General features: G+C 35.3%; 1 protein-coding gene across 1 annotated transcript; it reads right to left on the reverse strand.

Moving 5' to 3' along the window:
* On the reverse strand, nucleotides 1-11,103 carry LOC121971299 (flowering time control protein FPA-like). Its single transcript, XM_042522489.1, has 5 exons — nucleotides 10,939-11,103; nucleotides 10,403-10,717; nucleotides 5,171-6,489; nucleotides 3,523-4,757; nucleotides 1-388 (listed from the first exon to the last, which is right to left on the reverse strand). The coding sequence occupies exons 1-4, from the start codon at nucleotides 10,939-10,941 to the stop codon at nucleotides 3,533-3,535; spliced, it is 2,862 nt and encodes a 953-aa protein (XP_042378423.1). The 5' UTR covers nucleotides 10,942-11,103; the 3' UTR covers nucleotides 1-388; nucleotides 3,523-3,532.
* Nucleotides 11,104-20,401: the final 9,298 nt, after the last annotated feature.

Consider the following 20,401-nt stretch of genomic DNA (forward strand, 5'->3'; position numbering starts at 1 on the left):
AAAAAGTTATTTTTAATGAAAGATTAAAAAAATGAAATTTCCTAAAAGAAAATTGTTGGTTCAAAGGCATGACTTCAAAGAAGAGTTTTTTTTTATTTTTGAAAATAAATTTTGATTTGTGAGTAAGATAGTTGATGATCATCAAAAGTAATAAGGAATCATAAATATTTTTTTTTTTCAAAAAATCAAAATAAGGACTAGCTTTACGATTAAAAAAGAGATTGTGCTTCATACATTACCTTATCATTAGTTGCATAAACACGATCCAACGTCAAGGATGGTAAATAGCATGAACAAACTTGTATGCCCCCCCATGGCTTCGAGAACAGCATTGGATGACAGAAGTCCTGAGGCCTCTGGACTCTTGAACATATCAGTATGCTTTAATCTGGTCAAATGAGCAACAAGATTCATAGTAATTTTTGCTCAGAACAACTGAAATATAGAAGTTCATGAAAGGAGATGTTCATCAACCATACAAATCCATAATCAAATAGATTATTGATAAGTATTAGTGTTTATGAATAGTAAGTCCAGGAAGAAAGTATTTTTATTCGGTTAGATACGGTGGCTAACCACGGAAGCATACAGGCTGCTGCTTTAGAATGAGCCTAACTTCATCCTCTTGGTTTGGAAGACTATGCTATCTTCTTCCTTAGACTTGTAAGCCATCAATTCTAATGACAAGCATTCTTCCCTACACATTTTTAGTGATGATAAAAATTTTCTACTTCGAATATGAACAATAACCGTCATTAAGGAGCGATAGGAAGAAGATAGAAAGTTTTAATAGATATATACAATAATAACAACCAAATCTTATCTCGCTATATGAGATCGAATATATGGATCTTTCTACGTATTGAAGTCTATCCCCTACTATATCGTCATTTCTATTTAAATAAATTTTATTTTATTTTATTATTACTAATCGAATTTTTTTTAGTCTTCTTTTTACTTGTTTGAGCTAACTGAAACATTTTTGGTAGTACATATCCATATCATTTTAAACGTTTTTAAATGTGTCCCCAAATTTCCCTCAATAGGTACAATCCCAACTTTCTCTCTAGTATTTTCATTTCTTATCATGCTCATCCTTATATACATCCACCTTAACATCCTCATCTTTGCAACTCCTATTTTCTATTCTTATGCTTAAGTCATAGTAGCTCAACATTCATTTTCATATAACATAGCTGGTCTAATCATCGTTTTGTAAAAATTTCCTTTCGAATCTTAGAGGTATTTTACGATCATAGAGAACATTTGATGCTCTACTTCATTTTTCAACTATCCGGCCTATATTCTATGTAATACATTTTTCTCAATCTCTCTATCCTTTTGTAAAAATGATCATAAATATTTAAAACTCTCAGTTACAGACAACTCAGCATCTCCTATCGTAATAATTGTCCCATTACGTCTAATATTACTAAACTTAAATTTCATATATTCTGTCTTTGCAATACTAAACCTAAAACGCTTCACTTCTAACATTTCTCGCCAAGATTCAAGTTTAGTATTTATTCCTTCACGTGTCTCATCTACCAAAATAATATCATCTACAAATAACATACACTGTGGTATTGTATCTTGGATGTGTCTAGTGAATTCATTCATGATTAATGTAAAAAGATAAAGACTTAGAGTGGATCGTTATGAAACTCTATGTTTATGGAAAATGCTTCTGTCATTACATCTTTATACAAATCCTTAATTAGTTCAATAGATGCTATGCTAATACCTCTTTTTCTAGAATTCTCCATATAATTTTCCTCAAGACTATCATAATCTTTTTCGAAATCAACGAATACCATGTGTAGGTCTTGTTTCTGTTCCCTATACTTTTTTCAATCAGTTACCTAATAAAATATATAACATCTATTGTCGACTTTCCAAGCATAAATCCAAATTGATTTACGACAATTATTACTTTTTTCCAAAGTTTCATAGTATGAGTCGTATAACAAATTAATTTAATGCTCCTATAGTTTGTATAATTTTGTACGTCTCCTTTATTCTTATATAAAAGAACTAGAGTACTTACCCTCCACTAAGCAGATATTTATTTAGTTTTTAATATCAAGTTAAATTTCCCTTAATGCGTGATTGATTTAAAAACACTAGGTTGATTGGCCGCCCACTGCGAGTACTTCCCGATTTACTTTAGCCCGTGAAAATTTTTTGTAGGGTTGGACCGATCATCCCTAGGATTAGTCGGAGTAAGCTAGATACCTAGTGCCAACTAAAAAAATTAGAAAAAAAATATACATGACTCCTAAAATTAATTGGTAGAAAAAGAATTGGAAGTAAAGTATATTTAAGGAGAGGATAGAAGCACAAATATAAGGAGAAATATACGACAACTAGAATACGACATGAGATAAGATAATATCAAAGTTTAAAATAATAGCCAAAAGTATACTAGGTGAATCAAAGAAGCGTGCACTACTAAATAAAAAATATTGGTGGAGGAATGAGAAAGCCCGAGAGAAAGTGAAAAAAGATAACTAACCTATAAAAAATTATATATTTGTAAGAATAAGGAAAATTTTAAAAACTATATAATATCTAAAAAAGAGACTAAGAAAGTAGTGAATGAAGTTAAAAATGAAACTTTTGAATACTTATATCGAAAATTGGATTAAAAAAAGAGGAAAATATATTTACAAAATAGCTAAAGTTAGAGAGAGCAAGACAATAAATCTTATCTAAATAAGAGATATTAAAGATGAACACAATAAAGTACTAGTAAACGATGAGAAAATCAAAGAGGAACAAGTATTTTCATCATCTTTTAATGAAAGTTAGATTATCAACTTAACTTATGTAATTTCAGTGGATTAAACGAGTATAAAAATATAAATTTTTTATCATAGAATTCAAACTTCACAAGTAAAGCAAGTTTTAAATAGTAAAATGAAAAATTAGTTGGAGGTATGGAAGTACTGAATAGGAATCGATCCCTAACTTATGTTGAGTAGTTAAATTTTCTTTAGGGATAACTTGTAATTTTATAAATTTTTCTATCATTCTGCCTAACCATAAAAAAGTTAATTTATGATTTATTATTTTCATTTTTGAATATGACCAAGTGTTCTTTTCTTTTCTTAAAAAACATATTAGTTAATATAATGTCATATGCCATCACAAAATCCAATATAGTTTTTCCTTCATTATTTTTTGTTCCAAACTCATAACCCTGATGCACCCTAATAGAACAATATATTTGGAAAAGAAATTCATGTATGCAATTAATGCATAATCAAAAAAATTAAAGCTACATCTGAGCTAACACAGCATATCGTTCTCTTTTGCTTTAACATGATTCAAATTCCAACTGAAGATTCTCGCCCTTTTGAGAGTTAAATGCATCAACACATGTTCAATTGTTATACCAGGTTCTCTAAGGTTATTGTATGTTAATTAGACTAAGTTTCTACCCTAGATATGGCAAGCTATATATTCATTGAAGTATATTCATTGAAGTGTTACGAGTATGAAGATGCGGTAAGTGTGTACCTCATCCAATCTATGGTTGATCGGTAGATTTTGATTGTTGCTGGATCTGTTGAAGGAGTGCTGCTGCCAGCTGCAGAGTTGCCTGCAGACGCTTCTGGGGATCTGCTTCTGTTTCTTCTTGTTCGTTTTGGTGGCCAGAGTTTGTCACAGTTTGCACTGAAGAAACATTAGATTGTGGCTGATGGTTCTGCGGCACCTGGTTGACTTGGGCACCTAAAGAACTAGAAGGGAAAGCCGAATACATGGGTGTCACAGAGTTCAGAGAATGTGGATCTGAAGCCTGGGAATGCATCACTGGAGTGATGGAATGCGAATTGTCAATTTGCAACAACTTTGTCAGTTTGTTCTGACCATCTGTCGATATGGATGGTACCTGACCTAACTGTTTGTACTGTCCCAGTAAGGCAGCAAGCTCTGTGAGTTGCTGCGGCTCTAAGGGAAGAGGCACATTTGAGGAAACTTGCAATTTTGTTCCCACTTGTGTTGGGAACTTGCTATTGTGCAATGGAACAGAGGAAGTTTCAGGTGCATAATTGCTTGAAGGAGATCCTTGTGAAATCTTATTGTTTCCCAGATGTGGGTCTGCTGTAGCACTCCTAGCTATATGTAACGCGGCACTTGCAGTGAAACTCCCACCATCAGAACTTGGATTATGCAGTTGACTAGAACGGTTTGGTGATGTTGCAGGATTTAGAGACCACCATCGATCATGTCTGCTAGCCTCATGATAGTTAGGTAGTTTTTCCATTGGTTGAATAGATCCTGAGTAAGGAAGATGGTCACTCAGTTTCTGTGGTGGAGAATAAGGAAGTGGGGGAGGTAGAGGTGCCATTGATGGATTGGAATAGTTCTGACTCTTAGAGAAAGTCCTTAAATCAGGGGATCTACGATTTGCAAAGGGTAGCTGTTTTGCTTCTGTGACTTCCAGAGGTTGGAGGGAACTGAAATTGTGCTGAAACTTCAAAATGACACCAGAAATGCTCACCTTCCCGGGTACTTTTAGAACTTGTTGAGAGAATTCTGATGGTGGCACTAGGAATAAGGTAACCTTCTCTTCAAGCTTAGCAACAGCTGCACGCTGCTTCTCTCCCAGATAATGCATGAATTCATTATAAAAAGCAATATCTGCGTCAGTTTCAGGAACAAAAAACACCACCCAGGAACTGGTGGCCTGGTAATAATGGTTTGCGAGCATATCCAAGCTTGTTCTAGCTGTGCAGTTTAAGAACTCCGGCCTGTAGTGAGGTATAAGTGTTAATGTGCACGGTTAAAAAGAACTAACTTGGATATGCCCTTTCAACAAAGTATACCAAAAAAAAAAAAAAGTAAGCCTCTATTTCTATGAAGTAAACCAAGGGCATAAATGGTAGGTGCAAAAGAAAGAATTAGCAGTAGAATAAATAAGCGAAGTATGTAGAGCAATCAAAAGTTGAGAAAAGATGAAAAAAATGAGCAAAGTAATAAAAAATGGAAATGTTTCTAACAACACTAAGAATAAAATAGCTACTGCCATTTCGTGTATAAATCATCGTATTCAGTTTTTAAATGTAAAATTGGCTAAGTTCCAAAGAAGAATAAAGTATAACGTTAAGGCAGTTTTTAAGATGCAAAACCAAAGAAGAATAAAGTATAATGTTATGGAACTTACAATATAAAATCTAGGACCTTTCCCACCGGAAAGCAACGCACACGACAAACTGGAGTACCTCCCTTTGAGATTGTACCCTCCCACTTCCAGTCCAATATCCGTGGGGGCTGATGATGCTCAGGAATTGGTTTTTGCAAATTGGCACTATCGAAAGGAAAGGCACCAGGACCTGTGTTTAAGTGATCAAATAGACTGCGTGAGTCATCCCTATCTGCAAAAGGACCATTCATGTTCTTCAAACTTTGAGGAGCCAAATAGTTATGATCAAAAGGAACCGACTCATAATCTTTATTCAAGGCACTATCGTAAGGCAAACTGGGCAAGAATTTTGTCCGTCCAAAATCATGTTTTCTTTGATCTAGGTCAGAGAATGGATATTCTGGAAGTTCTCTGTCAGAAAATGGATGCACCTTTTCCTTCTTATTTGATTGAAAAGAATATGGATATTCTGGAAGTTCTCCGTCAGAAAACAAGTCTACTTTTGCCTTCTTAGCTGATCGAAAAGAACCATCCTCCATACCCAAAGAATCATCTGGAAGTGGACTTCTCTGTCGTGGCTCAAAAGAAGCATCACGCCACCATCCAGCTCTCTCTGCTGTAGGACTTCTTCTGTAGTGACCACAAAGTTCTCCTGGCATCTTTCTTTCTGAACTAAAGTCGTGAAACCATATGCGTTCATTGTTGCTACCTAAATTGGATCCTGGAACTGCATCAGGTCGTATAAGATTTTTCCCTAAACCGATGAACTTTGTATCATTAGCTCGCAAAAACTTTGCATCTCGAGGAGAAGTAAGAAAATCTCCAATATGACTGTCATAATCTCTACTCCGTTTAGAAGGTTCAACACTACTCAGCCCAGATAGTGAATTAGATTTAAGACGCTGACTTAAAGGAGCATTGCTAAGGTTCCTCTCTGAGTCGGTTGAGTCACTTTTAGCAAAGCATATATGCACACGTGGATTGTTGAATAATTTTCCGTGAAGAGCTTCTTTAGCCCTGCAAGCTGCGACTATACTTCGGTATCGTACAAACGCATAACTACGACCACGAAATGTAGAGATACTGATAATTTCACCAAAAGGTGAAAAAGCTCTCCTTAAATCATTTTCTTCAACATTGAGAAATACTGGAAATCCTATCCATAACACAGCACTAGGTTCTGTGCTATCATCTCTTTTGTTCTTTTCATGTGTTTTTTCAGGACTTGGGCTATGAGCTCTAGAATCTCTTCTAAGCAGTGATTCTCGCTGGTCAACAGAATACCTCGCATCTTTACGCAGTGAGTATTCATCATCCAGTGATGAAACAGAACCTCTGTCCTGTGATTCAACATTCTAAATAAATAAATACGAGAGAGATACTTGTTATGCACTGCCTAAACTAGCACGGCACTGAAGTCTTTCTTTATCATGAGTGCTATATTGAGACACAGTAATTAGTTTAAAGATAATGCTCAAATGTATGAAAATAAAGGAAAAATTAATTAATTATTCTCTGAAGAAGAACTACAATAAAAGCAGCTATTGAAATTCGGCCAAGTAAGCTTAAATAAATTTCATGAATATATGTTGTTTTCGGTAGGAATAGCACCCTCACAAATGGAATGGGGTGCTTGCCTCCGTATATGTTCTAGAATATGTGGGTAGGCCATTGGCCTTTCCCTTCCTCAAAAAGGGGGAAAAGCATGAAAGAAGAGCTTGTTATAAATTGAAACTGGTGTTCCTGGGAAGCCATATATGAGCATCCACCAAATTGTATCATAAACAAACAAATGCAAGGTTGTAGAAAATTACATACTTTGTTAATAAAACTTACAATACAAAATAGCAGTACTCAACTACTAATACCTTATATCTTACCTTAATCTTTGTGCAAAAGATATTAACTGCAATGATAGTTTGAATTTGACATTTGAAGCATGCCAAATAATAAAGGTACATCCTTGATGATTTACTGTATCAAGGAGCTACACAAAGGGAACAGTCATGGACCACATGTTGGTCGCATTAAATTTTTGAAAATTAGCAAGCTACTTGCTTAAGATGGATACTTTGGTGGGTTATGCTCGTGCTGTTTCCTTGCTCATGCATCAGCAACAATTGCAGCTATTATGTTTTCTGCTCTAGGACATGGATAAGCTACCAGATGGTATTTCAACTAGCCATGAGAGCATACCTTGCAGATAAAGGAAAGTGTGGTACTTTGCAAACAAAGATATACTATTTGTGTCACCCTAGTTTAGTCGCACATCAACTTATGGGCTAATAAATGGAGTTTATAGTGTTAGATGAGTGAGCCATCATTAACTTTAGTATTTTAGATAAATTGTTGGACCTAACAAGTTAATATGATAATTAAAAGCATGGCTTCAAATCTCAAATACAGTATTGGTTTAGGTCGCAGTTGGAAAGATGCTAAATCATGTATCAATAAATCATCTATTCTCTAACTCAATAACATAGAGTTATATGTGTAGTCTCTCATCAAAATATTTTTTTACTCACAATTCTGATCAGTTCCTATCATGTATATATGTCATGCACGCTGTATGATGATAATTGTGTAACATGTATCAGACTTTGTATCATCTGTAATGAGCTTTCTATAACCTGTATCAAACTTTTACCATCCAAAATCAAGTAAAACAAGATAAACCTGCTAGCTATTACTTGTTTTTCTCTTGTGTGAATCCAGATGGCTAGTAGGGAATGTATGTCACACTTTTGTAATTTGATATGACAAAAAATTTAAATGAATGAATTACAATTTGTATCAGAGCAAACCTTGGCAAAGTATTTGAGAAAAGCAGTTTGTGCAATGGAAGAGGCAACATTGGCTATAATTTTGGTTATTGACAAAAATGCAAGGCTTAATTGGGAGAGATCATGAAAATCTCGTGTAGCCCACAAAAGTTGTGGGTTAGTTAAAGGACTGCTAGGATTGGATGAATGAATGAAATTATTTTCAACTTGAAATTAGGCAGTTTGACAAATTGTTGGACCTAACAAAGCTAATGGACCAGTTCTTTCATTTGGGGTTGTGACATTCTAGTTTAGTCTCACATGAAAAGTTTTGTTAATAAAATAGGCTTATAGGATTAGATGAGTCAAACAACTATTAACTTGGGATTCAACATTTTTTTTGCCAATTATTGGGCATAATCTATGACGGGGTTGATCCTTACAGCACACAGAAACTGGAAGGTTCTTTTGTTCAGCCTGCTTTTGTGATCAAATATGAACGAAGGGTCTGAGACCATCTTATTGGTAAAGCATAAGAAAACAATGGACCTATTTCAATGCCTTAGGAAGTAGAGCATTTGCTACTAATCTAAATATTAGCATTTCTTATGGAAGTGGGCATTCTTTACCATTTACAGAGATGCACTAAAAATGGAAATGCAAAAATATCTTAGACAGAAACCCATCAACTAACCATTTTTTGGTATTAACAAATTTATGCCCTTAAGAGATCAAATTATAAGAGGAAAAAAAGCATGGTTACTCATTATTAAATATATTTGATAGTGGATAGGGATTACAACTTGAATACCCCTTTGTTTTTTTACTTTTTAGACGTAATGGTTGACAGCATAGAATAAGAAGATATTGTGTGTTGTTAACTTAATGAAAAGTATAGCAGACGTAGCTAGGATTTTTTCTGATATTTTCATTGTTACGGTTTTAAATTTTGTTATTTGAATATTTCAAGAAAGATTTGTTTAGACCAATCTCGGGTTGGTCACTCCACCAAATCATCAATGTGATCCACGCACTGCTGCCCAAGGAACGCCTACACCGACATCCAATCTCTTCCATGAGATCGTTTCACGCCTTCTGTGTTGCCTTCACCCACCGACCTTGTCCTGCTGACCTCAGTCATAGGTGACTGCCTGCAGTGCCTCTGCAGAAAAGTAGTTTGTTGCACCACTGGAGCATGGAGCAGAGGCGGAAAGACAAGAAGCAACGGTAGCAGGCCAGCAGTAGAACCAGTTGACATTGCTCCCTGCTCTTGTGGAGCATCAGAGGAACAGCTCCGCTGGAACACCAACTCTGAAGTGAGCAGCTGGTGTGAGGCTATCGAGGGTTGCATCAAGACCATGGAAGACGGAGCCGTCCAGGTCAGCAATGGTGGAAGGGTGGCAACCTTGGAAGCACAAGGAATGAGAGAAAAAGGAGGGGGAGGAGGCTCTCTCTCTCTTCCTATGTAAATTATGTTTATCAATTTCTTACCTCCCATTCTTTGTCTTCCCTCAATTTCTTTTATCATTCCAACTTCCTATCTTCCCTAGTTAATGGTTTAAGCACTTAATAAACACTTTTTTACTGCAGAGTTTGTTGCACGTAATGAAAAATCATGATCATATTGTTAAAACATTGTGATAAGAAATGGGTTTCATTCCAATGCCCAAAAACAATATTCCAAAGCCCTTGTATGCTCTTTATTACTTGTGTATATAAGTCCTGTGTGATAGAGTATATATAACTTCGACCATAGGGATTAAGTTCTAGTTGCATATAATAATTTTGTAAAGCTTTGTGCATTCCTTCAGATTGAGCTGATATTTGTCACAGCCATTCATTCTATAATAGAAAATTTTATATGCTATGACAAAAAAGTGAATCAACAAGTTTAGGACTATAAGTAGTTCAAGTTTGGAGATCCCAATGCAAAATCTGGAATTTAAGAATAAATAACAGTGAAAAAGAGAACTGGCTTGGTTAATAATGAAGATCAATTTTTCTTGTGTTTTTGCATTATCTTGTTTCCCCCTTTCTCAGCTATGACTGTATCTTTTTTCATCATTTGACCTTTACCACTTCTTGATTGAGGCAATTTTCTTCTTCACTACTTAAAGAATATTTTAAGCGTGTAAGATTAAAACTATGATCAAAAGTTTCAAATAAATTCACGACATTCAAAGGCTATCAAGTTAGAAGGAATGATGAATAGTTAAGCAAGCATTCATTATTCTGAGATTAGATGAGTGAAAGGATTCAGAGTTGAGAGAACCTTTTGTTTTCATGTACTAAAATCATCTACAATATTGAATAAAATGCAAAGCAGCTGACATGTGTTGATATTACATCTTTTGATTTTTTTTTTTAGATATTTAATGTTAGATTTTAATGGTTTGATCATTTACAAATCAGTTGAAATTTCTCTTTGTTTAAATCCTACGAGATAAAAGGTGTGCATAAGCAGCTGATGACTGGGAATTTCATCACTAACCTCCTTTGCAAACTCGATCCTAAGAGGATTCCCAGCCACAATGCAACCCTGGAGACCTTTGAATGCTATGGTCGCGTCGTCCTCTTTCTTATAGTTTACAAATGCATAGCTTCGGCCAGGAGTGTAAGCTATGTTGTCAATGTCCCCAAACCTCAGGAAATGCTCGTATAGGTTATTCTGGGAGACACGACGGCTCAAGTTTCCAACCCACAGGTGCCTCGAAGGAGGAGCGACGTCCCACCCACTTCGCCGCCCCTTCTCCTCAAGCCTGGGCATGCGGTCACTGTTTGTCCTGTCCCGTCCACCTCTTCCCGTCTAAAATGGAAAACAAGCGAAAGCAATCAGAATACACAACTGTTTAAAAAAAATCCAACAGCATAAAAACGAAATGGGCTGGAATCGAAGCTAAAATTACAACTCTAAGCATCAAACGGAGTTTGATAGTTGAAACGAAGCTAATCTACCCTAACGGAAGGAGGAAAAGCTGCGAAGACCCGATGGAAACAAGTACTCGCATCGACAGATCGAAAACTAACCATTTGCGTTAGGGTTTAGGCGGAGGCGATCGAAGATTGAAGCTGTGGAAGAAGCAGCGAGGTAAGAGGAGAAGATCCAGACTTAGATTGTCGCCGTCGCTTTGAGCGGAGATCGAAGAACCGAAGGCATAGAGGGGGATTTGGTATTTTGGCAGCGAACACGGCACGATATTTCTTTTTTAAAATGCCTTTATATAGAGGAAAAGAAATAAGAGAAGGGTGATGGGATGCATCTCGACCGTCTATAAAATTGGCTATCATATATCTAATTAGCTGTGTAAAACGTACCTGGACGCCCATCCATAGATCCGGGCCGGCCCAACACGACTCGAGTCGGCCTAGCCGTTCTGCTCTGCAGTTTGAGCTGGGTTGGAATGGCTCGGCCGCTACTATAGGACTCATATTTTAATGCGCACTTCATTATCCGGTGGTAAAAAATAAACTCGCCATTTTAACGGCCCAGGGCAATTTCAATTTTAGTTGAGCAATCTCCTAGGAAGGACCCGAAGCAGTTTTTTCCCCGTCAAGATTGAATCATACTTTCTTTAATGGCAAATTCTGTCTGAGTATCAACTCAGTTATTAGAGCCGGCTCTGGATTAAAATTATGAGGACTTCTAGTCAGGGCTCAAAAAATAATATATATATATATATATATATATATATATATATATATATATATATATATATATATATATATATATATATATATATATATATATATATATATATATATATATATATATATATGATCTTATTCGAGACGAGGTAAGATGATAAGTTAGGATGTAACTATGCAGTTGATGCGGTGAAGATTTCACGTAATTCTATAAGAAAATAAATATCAGTGTCGGGTCGAAAAAGAATTCCCAGTGTTGACCCTCCGATGCTCAAGTTAATATCTGGTGATCTCAAGAAATGGGAACTGTATCAAGTAGATGTAGAAGACGAAGTTATATGTATCTTTCCCTATAGCTAAAAAAACCCCTTTTATAGTGTCAATTAGGTGCTCATGCATGCTTTTCAAGGCATAGGCATATCTTCCTAGGTGTCCTAGAAAAAGACAGGTCAAAAAGTATCCTTTACACCATACCTTAAGCAGTCATGTAATCATCTGATGTGATAGCTTTGAAGCTTCTAATATACAAATGCCTGCTAGACATGCCCTGCTATCAGCGAGACAAACTTCCAAAAGGATATGACAAGATACTTGGTGGGGTCATGCACAACCAACCAATCAAGATTCGCTCGGTTGGGCTGCATTCGCTAGGTGGTGTCCTCAAGACATGTCGACTTGTCATTCTCCTTACTTCCTGACTGTCTGTAGTTATCCCGCTCAGATCATACGCAAAGCCCGGCCAACGAGACCAGCTACTGCTTATTTCTCTTCGTTATCGGAGGGTCATTTTACCCGACCAGGGGCAGAGCTTGGCATACTTATCCACGTAGCTATCACCATCCGCTCGGTCGTAACCGTCCTGTTCGATCGTAATTGGTCCATTCAGCATTTCATGGTCAACTCGGTAGACTAGGATATCCCACTTACCTTTATCTTCCACGTCAGTCGGTCTTCCCTACATTGACCCACCTTTGGTGGAACTCCATATCATTACCGAATCAATATATATATATTCTAAAATCAACTTTTTCTCATCCCATCATTCGTGATTATCCTCGTCAAAGCCCTAACCCTCTCTGGCTCTCTCACCCTCGTGATTCTCCTGGCCGAAGCCCTCCCTCACCGCACCATCCCTCCCTCACCGTGATGACTCGACGAGCCCTCTCTGAGGCATCCTCCCTCAACAAGACGATCCCTCTACCCCTCTCTCTCCTTGCCAGCCCTCGGCACGACGAAACTAATGATAATAATGGAAATAAACTCTAATTTATTTCAATCAATTGGGATTTATTATATTTGGCACACAATCAAGATCGACATGAATCAAATAGGGAAAATCATATTTCCATATTACTATATTTATAATTATTATTATTGTATCTCTTATTTAATATTTCTATTATTATTTTGGATAATTTATATAAATAAACATATTAGCTTTAGATCATAAAAAAAACTTTATATTATTTCTTTCCTCTCCCTATTGATTTCAACATAATATCAGAGTCATCTTCTCTTCCTCTTAATTTTCTCTTCCAAATTTTTGTTACAGCAGCTATAGAATTTCAACATCGAAGTTTGATATCATTGTCTACAGTGCGGCAACTTTGGCAATAACAACTTTTCTTCTTCTTTCATCAACAATTCTTTTTTATCAATAGTAGCAACTTCGATAATATTAATCGTAGCGAGGTAAAATTATTATTTATTCGTTTTATTTTTCTCTGTATTTTTTTCCTCCTTGTCTGTTTTTTTTTCTCTTCCGTTTCTGTCAGCAAAAAAACAAAAGCAGAAAAAAAGAAGGAAAAAAAACGTGCAGAAAAAAAAAGCAAAAAAAAAACAGCGAGAAAAAAAAAGCAAAAAAATAGAGAGGAAAAAAAAAACACAGAGAAGAAAAAAGCAAAAAAAACAGAGGGAAAAAAAGCAAAAAAAAAAAACAGAGAGAAAAAAAAGTAAAAGCAGTGAAAAGGAAAAAAATGTCTTTTTTTAGAGTCTTATTTTTTTTCTTTGCATTTTCTTTTAGCGTTATTCTTTATTATTGTTCTTCTCCATCGTAACAAGTGCTTTTATTCACCATCGATAGCTGCCTAAGTCAACGCAGAAAATCCTCTGCTTTCTTATCGTCATTGAAAAGTTACTCTGCCACCCACAACAAGTGGCTGTCACCATCCACCAAGCTTCTGATTTGTCACTTCCGTTGAACAGCAAGGTTCTAGTGCCAAATATTATTTCCAGCCGTCGAAAATTCTTCCAGCAAGATTTATTACTATCAAGTGACGAATTATTTATTTTCGATGTCTAATACTCAACATCATCAAGGTGGCCAAAAGCAAATGTTAGATCGATATCAAATTTGTCACATCGTTGGTTATAATAGTATTCATTTCTCTAGAAGATTTGATTGGTCTTATAGTCGGAGAAGATGTCAAATTTGTCTCAGAGTTGGACATATTGGTATTCAATGTCCTAAAAGATTTTACTCAAATTTTGTTGATGGTCCTGCAGCATTGGGACAAACAACTATTTCACAAGAAGAGCATGCATCTTCAAATCGACCACCACCTTCTTGGCATTCTGCAAACAAGTCATCTCATACTGGAGCATTCTCATATTCTATCTCTCCTAATATAGTTTGATCGTCTCTTGAGAACCCAGGATGACATCCGGATTCTGGAGCAACTCATCATGTTACATCGGAATATAATATTCTCACACAAACTTTGCCTTATGATGGACACGACATAGTGCAAATAGGTAATGACTCAGGTTTACAAATTACTCACATTGGAAATATATCTTTTTAATCATGTGATCGTACTTTTCGCATGCGCAACACTCTTCATGTTCCTTCTATTACTAAAAATTTGCTTTCCGTCCGTCAGTTTGCTCTTGATAATAATGTGTTTTTTGAATTTCATCCTCATCATTGTCTTGTGAAGGATCCCACAACAGGAAATATTCTACTTCGAGGAAATATTAAAGACGGTCTTTATCATCTTCAACCCACTTATACTAATGCATTTGTTGGAGAATGCACTGATAAATTCTCTTGGCATGCACGTCTTGGTCATTCGTCTCTATGTGTTGTTCAGAATATCATTAACCAGTATGGTTTACCAATTTCTTTAGTTTTCTCTTCTCATTTATGCGAAGCTTCCATGAAAGCAAAATCTCATAAATTACCTTTTGTGTCTTCTTTTCGCACATCTAGTTTTCCTTTAGAAATTATTCACTCTGATGTGTGGGGTCATGCTCCTATTCTATCTAATCAAGATTTTCTTTATTATGTTATTTTTATTGATAATTAATTTCAGCAAGTTTACTTGGATTTTTCCTATGAAAAGAAAGTCTGATCTCTTTGATATTTTTTGTCGCTTTCAAAAATAAGTTGAGCATTATTTTGATCGTAAAATCCTCTCCCTTCATTCTAATTGGGGTGGAGAGTATCAAGCGCTTCATCGTCATCTTACTTTCTCTGACATTATCCATCGAGTCTCTTGTCCCCACACTCCTAAACAAAACGGATACACCGAGAAAAAACATCATCATGTGGTTGAAATTGCCTTATCTCTTCTTAATTATGTCTCGGTTCCACTTAAATTTTGGGATGATGTCGTCCAAACCGCAGTCTACCTTATTAATCGTTTACCCACTCTACTACTTAAAAATAAGTGTCTCTTGGAAAGACTTTATAATTGTCTTCCAGATTACTCCTTCTTTCGTATCTTTGGTTGCGCATGTTATCCTTGGCTACGACCTTACTCTAAGCACAAGTTAAACCCTCGCTCTTTACAATGTGTTTTCCTTAGTTATAGTAATTTGCATCACGGGTACCGTTGCCTCCATATTTCGACCGATCGGATATATATTTCTCGACATGTTAGTTTTGATGAATCTCTATTTTCGTTTGTTGTTGCTACCTCAGATTCTCCTTCAAATAATCAAGACAACTATCTAATTTCACCAAGCAATATACTAAAAGCCCCACATATTGATTCATTAGGATAAATTGAAAGTACAAGGGAGGATGGTATATTGGGTCCTGCTCCATCTCCACAAGTTCCTATAGACTCGGTGGCTAGTGGTGATCCACTCTCTAGTTCTGATTCTCATCTGTCTGACCACTCATCTCCGAGTAGCTCTGATGATGATATTTCTCGGCGAATGCTTCCTCTAAGCGATATTTATCCATGATGTCAACCTGTTTCCACTCGTTATCCTCTTCTACATGCTCTTATTGTTTCTTCAAATTTTGTTGAACCTTCTAGTTTTACACAAACAGTCAAATATCCAAATTGATGTGCTGTGATGGCTATAGAATTTGATGCTCTTCTTCGTAATGCAACCTGGAGCTTAGTCCCTCGTACCCCATCTATAAATATTGTGAGCTTTAAATGGGTTTACCGAATTAAATATCATGCAGATGGTTCTATTGAACGTTACAAAGCTCGCCTTGTTACTAAAGGCTTTAATCAACAGCCATGTATTGACTTTAATGATACTTTTAGTATAGTCGTCAAAATTACAACTATCAGATTATTACTATTTATAGTTGTAAGCTCCAATTGGCCAATACGCCAATTAGATGTTTCCAATGTTTTCCTTCATGGACACCTTGAAGAAATTGTTTATATGGAACAACCTCCTGGATTCATCCACCCGCAATTTTCAACACATGTGTGCCAACTTCAGAAGTCTATATATGGTCTTCGACAAGCACCTCGTGCATGGTTTCATCGTCTATCTACCTAGCTTCATACTCAGGGATTTTTTGGCTCAAAAATAGACTCTTTCCTATTCTACAAATGTAATGAGGAATTTTAATATTTGTTCTGATTTATGTGGATGATATATTAATAATTGGTAGTGATCAAAATGACATTACTACTTTACTACATCTTCTCCGTCAAGAGTTTCCTATTCGGGATCTTGGTAATGCTCGTTTTTTCCTTGGCATAGAGTTTCTCTCACATTCTAAGAGATGTCTTATCTCTCAGAGCAAATACATTATTGGGCTCCTACAACGAGCTAAAATGGATGGTGTATGTCCTATCTCCACACCAATCATTGAGGATCGTTTCACTGCACCTTCATCCTCCTCTTTGATGTCTGGCCCCAGATCAACCGTAGTATTGTTGGTGCTCTACAATATGTCACAATTACATGACCTGATATTGCTTTCGCTGTGAATCGTGTCTGCCAATTTATGCATGCTCCTATTGAATATCATTGGGAATGTGTTAAGAGAATTTTTCGGCATCTCAAAGGCACTATTCTACATGGTCTTCTTTTATATCGTCAGTCTTCACGAGAGTTGATTGCCTATAGTGATGCAGATTTGGATGGATCTCCAGAAGATAGATGTTTTACTAGTGGATATGCTATATTTCTTGGACGAAAACTTGTTTCCTGACTTTCAAAGTAGCAACCTACAGTCTCTCGCTCGAGTACTGAAGCTGAATATAAAGTTATCGCTAACGCAACATCAGAAATTATTTGGCTACAATCTCTTCTTTCAGAATTACACTTTTTCCCAACTGCTATGCCTAAAATATGGTGTGATAATATTGGAGCAACTTATCTTGCGGCAAATCCTGTTTTTCATGCTCATACCAAGCATGTAGAGATTGATTTCATTTTGTTTGCGAGCGTGTGGCGACTCGACAACTTTCGGTTTCTTATATCTCTACGGAAGATTAAATTGCTGATATAATTATTAAATCATTATCTAGACAACGTTTCACCAAGTTAGCACTCAAACTCAACGTTCAGACACTCCTGTTGAGTTTGTCGGGTGTAATGACAATAATGAAAATAAACTCTAATTGATTTCAATCAATTAGGATTTATTATATTTAGCACACGATAAAGATCGACATGAATCAAATAGGGAAAAACATATTTCCAAGTCTATTATATTACTATGTTTATAATTATTATGATTGTATGCCTTATTTAATCTTTCCATTATTATTTTGGTCAATTTGTATAAATAAGTCTATTGACTTTAATAATAAGATCATCAAAAAAGTTTTATATTATTTCTTTTCTCTCCCTATTGATTTCAACATAAACTCCTTGCAATGAAGCTCCCTGTGACGATGCGACGTCGACCCTCGTCGCACCCTCCCCCGAGCCTCCCCACTTGCCATGTGGTCTGCGACAAAGCTATGGTTTTCATTTCCCCATGCCTCCCTCCCTCACCGTGACGAAACTCCATTGCCGGTAAACATAAATTTCAAATAGAAAACTTTTAAAGGATAGTTGAATTTTGATCGATAAGTTTTTCCTTTGAAATAAAACTTGTAGATCAATTGTTTCCCTTATTGATTTTTTCCACTTTGCCTTTCCTCACCGTGATGAAACTCCCATGCTGGTAAACGCTCATCCTTTTCATTTTCTTATTTATCATATTTTGTTTTTGTCACATTTATTCATATTTTTTATCATGAAATTTATCAATGGCTCTATTAATATCACATGAAAGCTGAGTTTGGTTAAGAGAAATATAATAATATTTTAAAATTTGTAATGTAATATAATTAATATTACATTAGGTAAAAAAAATTTATATTATGCATATAATTTTTATTACCAGGGTAAGTATATTCTTTTGTTTGATATATATTATGTTTTATAAAGAATATATTTCATATTATTATAAAATGACAAAAATATCTTGCAACCCCTGTCGGCGGCCAATAGTACTAGTCGACGATTAGCGAAAACCGGCAATGGTGATCGACGATCGACGGTTGTTGGCGCCCGAAGGCAGCGGCCTGCGCTCGAAGGCGGCGGCTTGCGCTCGAAGGCAGTGACCTATGCTCGGAGGCGGCGGCCTATGCTCGGAGGTGACGACCTGTGCTCCGAGGCGGCGGCAGTCGGAGCCCGATGGCGGCCATCGGAGCTCGACGGCGGCTGACGTCGACCAGCCGGCCACGACGACCTGCGTCGACCGACCGATGGTGACGTCAACCGGCCGGCGGTGGCGTCGGCCTGCTGGTGGTGACGGTGGCCGCCAACAGCCGACGATGGGCAATTGTCGATGATGACCGACGACCAGTGGTGACCAGCGACCGACGGTGGTGGCCAATAGTGGTGGCGACGTCGACGACCAATTGGTGTAAGAAATGGACTAGAGGTATATTTGACATCTAAATTTTTATTAAACGTTTAGCTTGGAGTATAATTGGATTACATGTTATTAGACTTGTAATCCAGATTATAAAATTTTATTATTATTATTATTATTTTTTTTTGTACTCCTAGTTATATTACATTACTATTTTAAAACGGTATCAAATAAAATAATTAATATTGTAACATAATTTTCAAAATTATATTGATTACCCATCCTGAAACGTAGCCTTAGTGTTACATATTATTATTTATTAAACTGTTAAAGTCTGGTTGCCCGTGAATTTATATTTATTAGGATGCTTATCACAAGCATGATCAGGTATGTTGCAAATCTCAAGAGTAAAGATTGTTCAATTTATTCTTTCTTGAGACAAATACGGTTGCATCTGCTATCATTTTGTTAGATTGTTTATTGTCAAATGAACTTTAAAATATTAAGTCTATAAGGGATGAGATGACTCAATTTTAGTTTCAATAGGAGCATCCTGAATTTTTCTCCTCTTATATTTTCTTTTCGTTTATAGACATAGTTTGATTATCTCATGAAGCAATGGAGTTTGATCTTCATATAGGAAAACATTTATGTATCTCATCTTTTGTATATATATATATATAGTGTCCTTATGAATAAAAAATATAGATAAATACTTTGTTAGAGAACACGGTGTCTATAATTTTTATTTTTAGAGAATATGATATATATTTTTTTTTTTTTGTAAATCCGTCAATGTACAATAATACTTTAATATCAATATAAAATTTTATTTATGGATCACAATAATTTAAGATAAATTAAATGGATTAACAATTTTATACATTGAAAAAAATATTTGAGAAAATATTGAATATGATATTATTGATAGTTTTATTTTTAAAAGTGCATCATAAAAATACTTTAATGAGTTACATCTATTTTTTAAAGATGTATATATTTTATGATGAATAATGTAATTTTTTTTTTAAGAAACAGTACTTGAAAGATAAAATTAAAATATGATTTATAGTTACGCTCCAGGGCCTTTAAACAACAAGAATTGATTTCGTTAGCTACACCCGTGGGATAGGCACACTTTAGCACCATTTTCATAAAACCAAAGATGATATTTTTATTAAAAAATTAAAAAAATATTTATTATTATTATTATTAAAATTCAAATATTTAACTTTTTAAATTAATTAATTTTGAAAAAGGTCCATATGATCCCCTGGAATTTTTTTATCGATCAAAAAATAAATAAATTAAAAAGCGCTAGCAAATACTTCATCCAGACTCTATTCTTACTCTAAATTATAACTGTTTTACTTGTTTTAAAATCATTTAACATAGCTAACTATAACAATTTTAAAATCATTGTTATCAAATTAATAAAGATTTTAATTAAATTTGACCAACTTAAGAAAAATTATTTTTGATACCTATATAATATTTTTTTGACAATTGTCCAGAGGGCGTAAGCAGAGGTATCAATTCAAATAAATCGGATCATATTCAGATTAAGCTGAATTTTTTTTATAAAAATCTTAATTTGAATCTAAATACAATCTAAAATCCTTAAAATCAAACTCAAATCCAACAAATCCAAATTCGATTCGAATAACTTGATTAAAAATAATTTTTTTTACTATTTTCTCTATAATTCTACACTTTTATCTCAATAATTTATTATTATCATACTAACATTCATATTGACATATATACACATAT

This window comes from Zingiber officinale, chromosome 4A (genome assembly GCF_018446385.1).
Source record: "Zingiber officinale cultivar Zhangliang chromosome 4A, Zo_v1.1, whole genome shotgun sequence".
NCBI lineage: Eukaryota > Viridiplantae > Streptophyta > Magnoliopsida > Zingiberales > Zingiberaceae > Zingiber > Zingiber officinale.